A 13,683-nucleotide genomic window follows, 5' to 3' on the forward strand; every position below is an offset into this window, starting at 1 on the left:
GAACAAGATCTCCTTCCCATTGGGAGTAGTTGGGTGGGAATGCAATACTAATGACCAGTAAGGTGCCCGTCACTGGAAAGCCATTCTGCCAGCCCCCCTGACCCCCACCCTCTTGCTCAAAAATCCAAGTGCTGGTGAACCATTGTAGCCCATGTCATGGTTCCTTTAATTAGAAATCCTTCCTTACAGAATAGATGTATCAACCCGCCCACATTCCCTAATTGGTCAGGGAGCCTAGAGGTGTGATGATAATGCCATGACTGAGTTAATGAGCCTCAGCAAAGCCTGCTCCTTCATTATTTGGGTTCCCAACCCACAAATGATTCCGCTGTTATGGAAAATTCTGCCCACTCAGTCAATTGTCAGCACTTAAGGTAAGAGTGGGCAAAGAGTGAAACCTGGACAACTATCCAAATCCTTTATTATCCAGAAGGAGATCTATGGCAGTTTTCCCAGGGGAAATTAAGATATGGAGAAGAGTTTACCAAATTTTATAAACAAACATTAGCAGCATCGTACAGGATGATTATACTGTGAGAGGCTTTGGGTGAAGGCAAAAAGGTAGTGAGTCCCCAACTTGAACCCTCCCAATCAATTAAATTCCCCCCACCTCTAAACTCACTGCCAGGGGTGAGTATTAAATTCTGCCCTATGTTTGTGTCCTCCTTTGCAAAACAGTTCAGAAGTTGAAGGTAGACATTGAGCGGAGAAAGTCAAGCATGAATCCAAAAGCCACCCTGAAAACTATATGTAGTGGATAAGTTATGAATTCTTTACCTGAGGAAATTCCATGAGTTCGTGCATGAGTATACATTTGGGTATCACAATTTAAAAAAAAAATTTTATTCATTCACAGGATGTGGGCTTCGCTGGCTGAGCCAGCATTTATTGCCCATCCCTAGTTGCCCTTGAGAAGGTGGTGGTGAACTGCCTTCTTGAACCGCTGCAATCCATGTGTTGTGGGTACACCCAAAGTGCTGTTAGGGTGTTCCAGGATTTTGACCCAGTGACAGTGAAGGAATAGCGATATATTTCCAAATCAGGATGGTGAGTGACTTGGAGGGAAACTTCTAGGTGGTGGTGTTCCCATCTATTTGCTGCCCTTGTTCTTCTAGATTGTAGTGGTTGTGGATTTGGAAGGTGCTGTCGAAGGACCTTTGGTAAATTCCTGAAGTACATGTTGTAGATGGTACACACTGCTGCTACTGTGAGTTGGTGGTGGAGGGAGTGAATGCTTGTGGATGTGGTGTCAATCAAGCGGGCTGCTTTGTCCCAGATGGTGTCAAGCTTCGAGTGTTGTGGGAGCTGCACTCATCCAGGCAAGTGGAGAGTATTCCATCACACTCCTGACTTGTGCCTTGTAGATAGTGGACAGGCTTTGGGGAGTCAGGAGGTGGGTTACTCGTCGCACTATTCCTAGCTCTGACCTGCTCTTGTAGCCACTGTGTTTATATAGCTAGTCCAATTCAGTTTCAGGTCAATGGTAACCCCCAGGATGTTGATAGCGGGGGATTCAGAAATGGTAATGTCATTGAACATCAAGGGACGATGGTTGGATTCTCTCTTGTTGGAGATGGTCATTGCCTGACACTTGTGTGGTGTGAATGTTACTTGCGACTTGTCAGCCTAAGCCTGGATATTGTCCAGGTCTTGCTGCATTTGGACATAGACTGCTTCAGTGTTTGAGGAGTCGCGAATGTGGCTGAACATTGTGCAATCATCGGCGAACATCCCCACTTCTGACCTTGTGATGGAAAGAAAAGTCATTGATGAAGCAGGTGAAGATGGTTGGGCTGAGGGAACTACGCTGAGGAACTCCTGCAGTGATCTCCTGGAGTTGAGATGACTGACCTCCACCAACCACAATCATCTTCCTTTGTGCTAGGTATGACTCCAACCAGCGGAGCGTTTTCTCCTGATTCCCACTGACTCCATTTTTGCTAGGGCTCCTTGATGCCACACACTGTCAAGTGCTGTCTTGATGTCAAGAGCAGTTACTCCCACCTCACCTCAGGAGTTCAGCTCTTTTGAACCAAGGCTGTAATGAGGTCAGGAGTTGAGTAGCCCTGGCGGAACCCAAACTGGGCATCAGTGAGCAGGCTATTGCTAAGCAAGTGTCGCTTGATAGCACTGTTGATGACCCCTTCCATTACTTTACTGATGATCGAGAGTAGACTGATGGGGTGGTAATTGGCCGGGTTGGACTTGCCCTGCTTTTTGTGTACAGGACATACCTGGGCAATTTTCCACATAGCTGGGTAGATGCCAGTGTTGTAGCTGTACTGGAATAGCTTGGCTAGGAGCGTGGCAAGTTCTGGAGCACAAGTCTTCAGTACTGTTGCTGGAATATTGTCAGGAACCATAGCATTTGCAGTATCCAGTGCCTTCAGCCATTTCTTGATATCACGTGGGGTGAATCAAATTGGCTGAATACTGGCATCTGTGATGCTGGGGACCAGCTGAGGAGGCCGAGATGGAACATCTACTCGGCACTTCTGGCTAAAGATTGTAGCAAATGCTTCAGCCTTATCTTTTGCACTGATATGCTGGGCTCTTCCATTATTGAGGATGGGGAGTAAGTTGTTTAATTGTCCACCACCATTCACGACTGGATGTGGCAGGACTGCAGAGCTTAGATCTGATCCGTTGGTTGTGGGATCGCTTAGTCCTGTCTATCACTTGTTGCTTATGCTGTTTGGCATGCAAGTAGTCCTGTGTTATAGCTTCACCAGGTTGACACCTCATTTTCATTTTTTGGTATGCCTGGTGCAGCTCCTGGCATGCCCTCCTGCACGCTCCGTTGAATCAGGGTTGATCCCCTGGCTTGATGGTAATAGTAGAATGGGGATATGCTGGGCCAAAGGTTATAGATTGTTTCAAGTATAATTCTGCTGCTGCTGATGGCCTTCAGCACCTCATGGATGCCCAGTCTTGAGTTGCTAGATCTGTTCAAAATCTAACCCATTTTAGTACGTGGTAGTGCCACACAACACGATGGAGTGTATCCTCAATGTGAAGGCGGGACTTCGTCTTCGCCTCCAACTGTGCCTCCAACTACCGATACTGTCATGTACAGATGCATCTGCGGCAGGTAGGTTGGCGAGGATGAGGTCAAGTATGTTTTTCCCTTTTGTTGGTTCCCTCGCCACCGCTGCAGACCCAGTCTAGCAGCCATGTCCTTGAGGGTTCAGCCAGCTCGGTCATTAGTGGTGCTACCGAGCCACACTTGGTGGTGGACATTTAAGTCCCCCACCCAGAGTACAGTGGGGGACACAGAGTACAGTGCTTCCTCCAAGTGTGTTCAACATGGAGGAGCACTGATTCATCAGCTGAGGGAGAGCGGTATGTGGTAATCAGCAGGAGGTTTCCTTGCCCATGTTTGACCAGATTCTATGAGACTTCATGGGATCGGAGTCGATGTTGAGGACTCCCAGGGCAACTCCTTCCTTACTGTATACCACTGTGCCGCCACATCTGCTGGATCTGTTCTGCCGGTGGGACAGGACATACCCAGGGATGGGATGGTGATGGTGGTGCTTGGGATATTATCTGTAAGGTATGATTCCGTGAGAATGACTGTCAGGCTGTTGCTTGACTAGTTTTTAAGACAGCTCTCCTCCTGATGTTAGTAAGGAAGACTTTGCAGGGTTGACAGGGCTGAGATTTCCATTGTCATTTCCAGTACCTAGGTCGATGCTGGGTGGTCTGTCTGGTTTCGTTCCTTTTTGTGACTTTGTAGTGGTTTGTTATAATTGAGTGGCTTGATAGGCCATTTCAGAGGGCATTTAAGACCACATTGCTGTGGGTCGGGAGTCATTGTATAGGCCAGACCACACAAGGATGAGTGATTCCTCCCTAAATTAGTGAACCAGGTAGGTTTTTACAAACAATCGACAATGGTTTCATGGCCATGATTAGACTTTTAATTCCAGATTTTTATTGAATTTAAATTCCACCATCTGTCGTCGGTCCCCAGAGCATTATTCTGGTCTCTGGATCACTAGTCCAGCGACAATACCACTACACCATCGCCTAAATGATGCCATGACTCTGCCAACAAACCTATTGGCGGGCCTGAGAGTAGATGTAATTAGTTATGTAAAGTCACAAAATATAGTTACTTTTCCTCGATTAAAGGAAGAGGAAAGATTTTGCATTTTATATTTTGCCACTTCATATCCTTAGGTCATCTCAAAGTACTTCATATGCAATTAGGTGCTTTTGAAGTGTAGTCACTTTGTTCTGGAGGCAACTATGACAGCCATTAACATTCAGGATGTTCCCAGAAACAGCAGCAATAACTGACCACTTAGTGGCCATATTTTGCTGTCAGCAGTGAAGCAAGGGCACTTTCAGCTGCAACAAAATAAGTCTCACTGAGAGATCTAGCGATCGTTCTGGCAAGGATTTCAGCTCTATCACCATGCAGTGGTACATTAACTGATTGCAGTGTTCTATAGTGGGCATTCCCAGTGTGGATCAACAGTGATAGCATCTGTCCAATTAGTCAATCAAATTAAAAGATTTTCAAAGATCACCCCACCACAACCGCCACCCCACTTCAAACACGAAACTAAAAGCAATAAAATAAAGTCACTTCTAAAAAAAAATCCATGGAGCAATTAAAAAATTTGGACACATACATAGGGTGAATGTAGAAGCTAAAATACTCTGAAAAACTTTTGAAAACAATTATTGAAAAAAATTAGCTTTAAAAACTACGAATTAATCATTTAACAGCGCTCCACGATTATCAAGGTTTTTTTAAGAGTCAGTCCTGTTGTCCATCAAATTATATTAATCACTTTGCCATTAAAAACCCTGTTACATCTCAATGAACAAGATATAACTTTGTAAGGAGTTGAAATTTTCACTGACATCAGTGATTGCTGGTTCTGGGTAGAGCCATAGCCATCCTGTGACAGAGCCCTGAGTGACAGACCACAAGTTCAGGATTTCCATCTTAATTTGTACGTGCCCAATATCCTGAAATTCTGGTCAGTTTTACAGGTAATGACAATGAATGCTGGCAGTTCACTATCAAACCTATTCCCCTACACCCACCCTCACAAAATTCAGCTTAATGTGTTTTGGTGGTGTTGATTGAGAAGTAAAAGCTCAGCTGGACACTAGGAGAGCTCCCCTACTCCTTAAGTAACACCATGACCCTGGCTTTTTCTTCTGATGGGGCCACCTCTGCCCATTAATTAAGATGCCTTCTAAAAATCAGCCTATCAGCATCCAGTCCTGTGCCAGGTCCTGATGGTACCAGCGAATTGGGTAGTGATTCCCTACCTTTATAATAATTTACTTTGTAAGGGGCAGGCAGAGGCTCTGTTCCTTACAATGCTTCCCAGAAATAGTGGGTACCTGGTCCAACAGGCTCCTTGATGATTTGCAGTGGATTCCATTGGGCTCCCACTGGAGTTATAGTGGGAAACTAGTTGAAAGCCCCCAACAAATTCACTGGTTTCTCACAGGTTGAAACCCCTACTTGAATTAGCAGTCAAACATATCCACCATTAATGGGTAAGTTTACAAGCCCTTCAAAAGTTAATCAAGCTAAAATCTTTTGCTTCCATCTTAGCAGAGGGGCCTTAGTTTCACACCTCATCTGGAAAACAGCATCTGTGACAATAAACCCCACCCTCAGTACTGTTCCTGAAGTGGGGTTTGAATCCACAACCTACTGGCTTAGATGCTGTCAATAAGTGAAGCTGACAGTGTAGAGGTTTAGATGGCTCTTACAAAGACTGCCTGAAGACAATATTGGGACATACATATCAGTTAGAAAAAGACTATTTGACAATGTTGGATACCATTCAATATGTTGAATAAGTGGTTAATTGCTTTGATAGTAGTGATTTTGTGAAAGTAAGAACCCATTCTACATCAAGGCAGTACAGAATAGAATAGCAAAACTAGATCCTATCTTCAAAGATCCATATGGAGTGCATGAAAAATTACTGGACATGAATTATTGGCTTCTGAGGGAGATAAGGTGGCTACGAACTTCCATGTATGTGATCTGCTACCTGAAGTCAAGGTAATGAGTTACCAGAAAATCCTGAGATGACACAGGGAATGGCTGTCATGTTATTGACATAATTATCATCATGTTTTGTATTACCATCTAATGCTCAGTTAAGAGAAATACTACAAGTGGGTATGGGTGTTGGTATTTAGATGTTAAAAGAAAGCACAGCATCTCCACTGAGCCAATAATAAGTATTGAATTTAAAAGCATACATAGCAGACAGATTTGCATCCATATCCTTGACACTTCCTAAATCAAAATATATATATATATGTGCAGGAGAATCCAGACTGAAGAGGGGCCAATTGTTCAACAAAGAAATGCTTAATAGCTGAAAGAGCCCCTGACTCAATCAGGAAAGAAGTTTAGCCAAAATTGATAGAAATTTGACAAACATTTTTCTAGTGAAGCATCGATCTGCCTTTACTGTGTGAAATTGCTTCCTAGTGTTAAATTATGATATCTATATCAATTGAGTAATAGCAAGTACTCAATAATGTGCATGAACAACAAAATGTAATGTTTGCAAATCTGATTATATGTCATTTTAATCCTATTAATTTGAAGTATTTTTGTACTAAAATATTTGAATTATTGAATAAAACAATGCTGGAGTTTATTCACAGTATCCAGTAAATCAAATTAAGGGATAATAAATTAAGCAAAATTAATAAATAAATTAATGAGTTAAGAGTTTGACTATGAAATTCCATTGAAAAGAGCAAAAGCATGCTGCATCCTTCTGTGTCTGCACTCAGATAGAGCAAACTAATTTCTTTCTCTTTTCAGGTGAGCCTGCTCTATAGCCTATTCTGTGAGAACCAACAGGGAAAGCAGGGTCAGCAGATTATACGGGATATTAGAAACTACAACAAGCGCTTCTCTGGACAGCCTCGACCTGTAAGTGTTGTCATATACAAAATCAACCCAACTGTTTGAAATTAGATTCTATGTGAATGAGGGAGGCGTACCACAAGATTATAATCAGATTATTGAGTGGAATCTAATTTTGTAATTTAGGGCAAATCAATGGTGTAACAACATTATCAATGGTGTATGAACAACCATCTTTAATTTTCTTAATCCTGTATACATTCTTAAAATTATACTACAAGATAAAAGTAAGCAATACTGAAAATATAGATTATTTATTCAATTTTAGAACATATGTAATTTTATCATGCTTTGGTTTTATTTGGTTTACTTCGTTTTTTTTGGTTGGTAATTCACCAATGGAGGCAGCATACATTAATACATTGTTCTCTTGCTAAAGGCAATAGGAGAGTGCAAGTGCTGACAAGAATATCAACCTGCCAGGAGCAAATTAAGATTTCTGCCCTCTTGCATTCCCAGTGTCAATCATTAGATGTTGAAGGGATGGATCATAAAAATTCTGTCGAACTTTCAGCAGTGAAAGCAGTTGGACATTTGCTTATGGCTGTTTTGTGTCACATAAACAAGTCAGCTGCTGATGAAAACAATCCCATCATAACACAGCACAATAATGTTTTCAAATGCAGTACCATTCCATATGTTTTACTTACCAGGCTCTTGTTGCCAGCAGCAGTTACATACAATAAACCAACTTTCAATTAAAAAAAAGTTATTTTTTCCCTTTGTAATATATTTAAAACTGAACCTAGTTCTGATGTTGGGGGATACATTGGCTGTTTATTATGGTTTTGCTTCATTTTTAAACATCCAATATTATTTTTCTGTTGTCTTTAACTTATTTTTGAGTGTTTATTTGGGACCAATAATACTAATATTTGACCATTTTTTCTCTCTGACTCCCAGCTCAGTTACAGTGCAGGCCAGCTGCACAGTAAAGGTCCTTCTACTCTGTCTCAATTTCCTATACCAGACATCTATGTGACCCCTGAATAAGACTATTGTTTTATTGTCAAGTTATAGTTAGTTTAATGGTGTGGACTGTGTTCAAAAGTATGAGACTGCTTAGACTAAATATACTTCGATCAGCAGCATTTAAAAAAAAATTCTGTCAGGTTGGCCTGAGTTCCAAATCGGTTCACTGAGCTTTATGGTCCATGACCTCTGCTCAGACCTCTGATTTTGGGTCTCTCAGAATTCCATGTTCTTATCAAAGCTAATTGTAATTTGTGTTCTGACCATTCTCCATCCCCCTTATTCTCTGTCCTTTTGCTCAGTTTGCAGATTACGTCTGTGACATGCCCCTGTTACTCCAGATGGCTTTTAGAGGACTCTTCACAATGGCCGGATTAGTGTGGATCTTCTGTTTGAGGGTTGCAATTTGTTCCATTGGAGCCATCATGTGCCTCACTTTCCCTCCTGATATAATTCCTGAAACATTCAATGGGATCTTGAGAACTGCTGATGACCTGACCGTTGTAACCCTGCTGCTTTTCTGCATGATTAATATTTGCCAGTAGATGGGGCCAGAGCGAACTAGTCTAATCAGTACTACTACCCAAATTAAATAACCAGACTTTTTACAGGATGTGGGCTATGTGCTAAATAAAACTGTAGATATATTTAACAATGTTCAAATTGTTAGTTGTACCTAGGATTTTAATGTTACTATTGCTTGCAATTTTCTATCCGTGTTTGTTGATAAACAGAAACAGTAGAGGTGTTTTTACTTTAACAAATCTGTAACTATTTATGTATTCTCCCAATAATATAAAATGTATTTTGAAAGATCTGGGACGTCCAAACTACTTTTTGGTTTTCTCCGCCACTCTTTTAAACCTTGTGCTCTACACTATGTTTCCTCATATAGTTTTTTAAAAAATATATTTTTTGAAAGAGAAAATTCAAGTGATTTTATGTTTCGAAGTTGGTAGTGATGAAATGCTTTTGGGAGAGCTTAACTGAAAGCTTTATTTCTTCAAAAAGCGAATTAAATCTTTCTTGCTGTTAAGTTCTATTTTCCAACTTCAATATGATGTACGTTTGTGTTTCGTGGGGAAAAAAGTTCATAACATAGATGTTGCATTGAGAGTGGGTCTCCTCAATAAATCCTCCTTGCTTGAATTCTCTCCTTTAGCTGTTAGATTATATGCAAATCCTAAATCTTCACATTCTTCTGATTGATTAACAAAATATTATAGGCTGCTATTTCTAACAGTTAACAGATTGGATCCTGGAAAATGCATGGCATGTGCAATTGCTAAACTGTTTACTACTTTCTGGCAATATTACAGTCACATTTAACCTTGGCAAAGCAGCTTTTACCCCTCCACCACTTCAAAATCAAGATAGGTTTGGTGCAAATTACATTTTTCGAAGTAAAATTAAACAATAATAGGCAGTTTCCAGTAATTTACTGTCCATAATATTTACATGCTGCTCATGCACTGCCCTAAATGTATGTTGAATCCTTTTTAATAGTCTAGAATGACAATTATCATGATTATTTGTGCAGGGAAATGATACTTAAGCAAATGGAGTTCAATGAAGTCAGTAACTTTGAAGAGATGACTTATGGAGCAAAATATGCTTCTCACAGGAGTTTGGTGATGGCTGGGAGATCTTTTATGATGATAAGGGGTCAGGACAAGGTGAACAATGGGTTGGGTTTGGGATGAAGAAGGAAACAGAAGACAACTGGACCAGGAATTTCATTGAGACCTCTACCACTCACCTGCTGCAGCTTTGGAGCCATTCTCTGCTGGTTGGAGTCATACCTAGCACAAAGGAAGATGGTTCCAGGGCATCATTGTAGGAGTTCCTCAGGATAGTGTCCTAGACCCAATCATCTTCAGCTGTTTCATCAATGACCTTCCTTCCATCATAAGATCAGAAATGGGGATGTTCGCTGATGATTGCGCAATGTTCAGCAGCGCCATTCGCAACTCCTCAGATACTGAAGCAGTCCATGTCCAAATGCAGCAAGACCTGGACAATATCCAGGCTTGGGCTGACAAATGACAAGTAACATATGCACCAGTGCCAGACAATGACCATCTTCAACAAGAGAGAATCTAACCATCGTCCCTTGACATTCAATGGCATTATCATTACTGAATCCCCCACTATCAATATCCTGGGGGTTACCATTGACCAGAAACTGAACTGGACTAGCCATATAAAGACTGTGGCTACAAGAGCAGGTAAGAGGCTAGGAATCCTGCAGTAAGTAACTCACCTCCTGACTCCTCAAAGCCTGTTCACCACCACAAGGCACATGTCTGGAATGTGATGGAAAACTCTCCACTTGCCTGGATGAGTGCAGCTCCGACAACACTCAAAAAACTTGACACCATCCAGGACAAAGCAGCTCGCTTGATTGGCGCCTCATCCACAAACATTCACTCCCTCCACCACCAATGAACAGTGGCAGCGGTGTGTACCATCCACAAGATGCACTGCAGAAACTCACCAAGGCTCCTTAGGCAGCACTTTCCAAACCCATGACTTCTACCATCTGGAAGGGCAAGAACAGCATGTTCCCCTCCAAACCACTCAACATTCTGAGTTGGAAATATATTGCCATTTCTTCACTGCCGCTGGGTCAAAATCCTGGAACTCCCTCCCTAACAGCACTGTGGCTGTACCTACACCACAGGGACTGCAGCGGTTCAAGAAGGCAGTTCACCACCACCTTCTCAAGGGCAATTAGGGATGGGCAATAAATGCGGGTTTAGCCATCAAAGCCCATATTCAGTAAATGAATAAAAATAAATGTGCTCTTCTGTCAATACTTAATCAGGTGTTTTCCCTGACTGTCTATATAAGCCGCTTGGGACCTTCCTCTTCTGGTGCTTATGTCCTGAGATGACTCACCTGCTGGCTGCATTTCCTGTTCATTTACTTGGAAAGCCTGAACCTGCTAGAACACTGCCACATGGGGATTCAGCTGGATATTTACTTGCCAACATGACAGACAGCATAATTCTTCCTGACAAGCCTTTGGTATTGAACAATGGCACCACATTCCTCATCAGGAATACAGACTAACTGGTATTAAAGATAACTGTGGTGCATGCTCTCATAGACCTCTTCCACCTGATATCTGTCCAATCCAGAAAAGACAGTCCTTTGAAATGTAGTTGTATCATAGACAATTTAATTCATAGTTTTTATGTTACTACACTACATAGTCAGGCCAGGCCAATTAGGCTTGGAAATGTTGCAGAAAATCTGGATGTGCTGACTACTAGGAGATACGATTTACATAGGAGTTTAAGAAATAGGAATATGAGAAAAGCATGGTACATGGTACAAGTTTCCTGGTATACTCCCCATGGCAAGGCCTCGACCGACCAAAGTTAACTTGCCTTTCTAAAATTTTAATTGATGCTTGGGGGATAACTTTTGCCGGATGTATTCTCCATAGCAACACCTCGACCAATTAGAGTGCACTTGCCAACCAATCAGCACCCTTATCTCATGCAGTGTAAATTGTTGTTCCCTTTGAAATTTGGCATTCATGTGTCTGTCCTGATGAGTGCAAGATGAAAAGCTTCAACAGCATGTCTCGTTTTTTTCAGAGACATTATTATTTTCAGAAAGACTGATTCACAGAATCACACAGTGCAGAAGAGGCCCTTCGGCCCATCAAGTCTGCACCAACATGTGAGAAACACCTGACCTACTTACCTAATCCCATTTACCAGCACTTGGCCCATAGCCTTGAATGTTATGACATGCCAAGTGCTCATCCAGGTACTTTTTAAAGGATGTGAGGCAACCCACCTCGACCACCCTCCCAGGCTGTGCATTCTAAACCGTCACCACCCTCTGGGTAAAAAGGTTTTTTCTCACTTCCCCCCAAACGTCCTGCCCCTCACCTTGAACTTGTGTCCCCTCGTGACTGACCCTTCAACTAAGGGGAACAGCTGCTCCCTATCCACCCTGTCCATGCCCCTCATAATCTTGTACACCTCGATCAGGTCGCCCCTCAGTCTTCTCTGCTCCAACGAAAACAACCCAAGTCTATCCAACCTCTCTTCATAACTTAAATGTTTCATTCCAGGCAACATCCTGGTGAATCTCCTCTGAATCCCCTCCAGTGCAATCACATCCTTCCTATAATGTGGCGACCAGAACTGCACACAGTACTCCAGCTGTGGCCTCACCAAGGTTCTATATAAAAACAAAAAGCTAAAAGCTACTGCGGATGCTGGAAATCCAATATAACTCTATATATAGTTCTATATAACTCCACCATAACCTCCCTACTTTTGTAATCTATGCCTCGATTGATAAAGGCAAGTGTCCCAAATGCCCTTTTCACTACCCCACTAACGTGCCCCTCTGCCTTCAGAGATCTATGGACACACACGCCAAGGTCCCTTTGTTCCTCAGAACTTCCTAGTGTCATGCTGTTCATTGAATACTTCCTTGTCAAATTACTCCTTCCAAAGTGTATCACCTCATACTTTTCAGGGTTAAATTCCATCTGCCACTTATCTGCCCATTTGACCATCCAGTCTATATCTTCCTGTAGCCCAAGACCCTCACTGTTAACTACCAGGCCAATCTTTGTGTCATCCGCAAACTTACTAATCCTACCCTCCACATAGTCATCTATGTTGTTTATATAAATAACAAATAATAGGGGACCCAGCAGAGATCCCTGTGGTACGCCACTGGACACTGGCTTCCAGTCACTAAAGCATCCTTCTGTCATCATCCTGTGCCTCCTACAACTAAGCCAATTTTGAATCCACCTTATCAAATTACCCTGTATCCCATGTGCATTTGCTTTCTTTATAAGTCTCCCATGTGGGACCTTGTCAAAGGCTTTGCTGAAATCCATATAAACTACATCAACTGCACTACCCTCATCTACACACCTGGTCACCTCAAAAAATTCAATCAAATTTGTTAGACATGACCTCCCTCTGACAAAGCCATGCTGACTATCCCTGATCAAACCTTGCCTCTCCAAATGGAGATAAATTCTCTCCTTCAGAATTTTCTCCAACAGTTTCCCTACCACTGATGTGAGGCTCACTGGTCTATAGTTCCCTGGCTTATCTCTACAACCCTTCTTAAATATCAGAACCACATTAGCTGTTCTCCAGTCCTCTGGCACCTCCCCAGTGGCCAGAGAGGAATTAAAAATTTGGGTCAGAGCCCCTGCGATTTTCTCCCTTGCCTTCCTCAGCAGTCTGGGACACAAATCATCCTGACCTGGAGATTTGTCCATTTCTAAGCCTGCCAAACCCTCCAATACCTTGTCACTCCCTATATCAATTTGCTCAAGAACCTCGCAGACCCCCTCCCCGAGTTCCGTACCTTCATCCTCATTCTCTTGGGTGAAGACGGATGTGAAGTATTCGCTCAACACTCTACCGATGTCCTCTGGCTCCACCTATAGATTGCCCCCTTGGTCCCTAATGGGCCCTACTCTTTCCCTGGTTATCCTCTTCCCATTGATATACTTATAGAATATTTTGGGATTTTTCCTACTTTTACCAGCCAGAGCTTTCTCACATCCCCTCTTTGCTCTCCTAATTGCTTTCTTAAGCTCCACCCCACACTTTCTGTACTCCACTAATGCCTCTGCTGATTTGCTCCTCTTGTACCTGCTAAAAGCCTCTCTTTTCCTTCTCATCGTATCCTGAATATCTCTGGTCATCCATGATTCTCTGGGCTTGTTACTCCTTCCTATCACCCTAGAGGGAACATGTTGAGCCTGTACCCTCCCCATTTCC

General features: G+C 42.4%; 1 protein-coding gene across 1 annotated transcript in view; it reads left to right on the forward strand.

The window, feature by feature from the left end:
* Nucleotides 1–10,490, forward strand: part of LOC144692397 (E3 ubiquitin-protein ligase RNF170-like) — a 50,657-nt gene extending 40,167 nt beyond the window's left edge. Inside the window, exons 6-7 of the mRNA XM_078561204.1 lie at nucleotides 6,827–6,937; nucleotides 8,206–10,490. Of these exons, the coding sequence (XP_078417330.1) occupies nucleotides 6,827–6,937; nucleotides 8,206–8,448 (354 nt within the window). The 3' untranslated portion in view covers nucleotides 8,449–10,490. The remainder of the gene's footprint in view (nucleotides 1–6,826; nucleotides 6,938–8,205) is intronic.
* Nucleotides 10,491–13,683: the final 3,193 nt, after the last annotated feature.

Source organism: Cetorhinus maximus, chromosome 17 (genome assembly GCF_964194155.1).
Source record: "Cetorhinus maximus chromosome 17, sCetMax3.hap1.1, whole genome shotgun sequence".
Taxonomy (NCBI): Eukaryota; Metazoa; Chordata; class Chondrichthyes; order Lamniformes; family Cetorhinidae; genus Cetorhinus; species Cetorhinus maximus.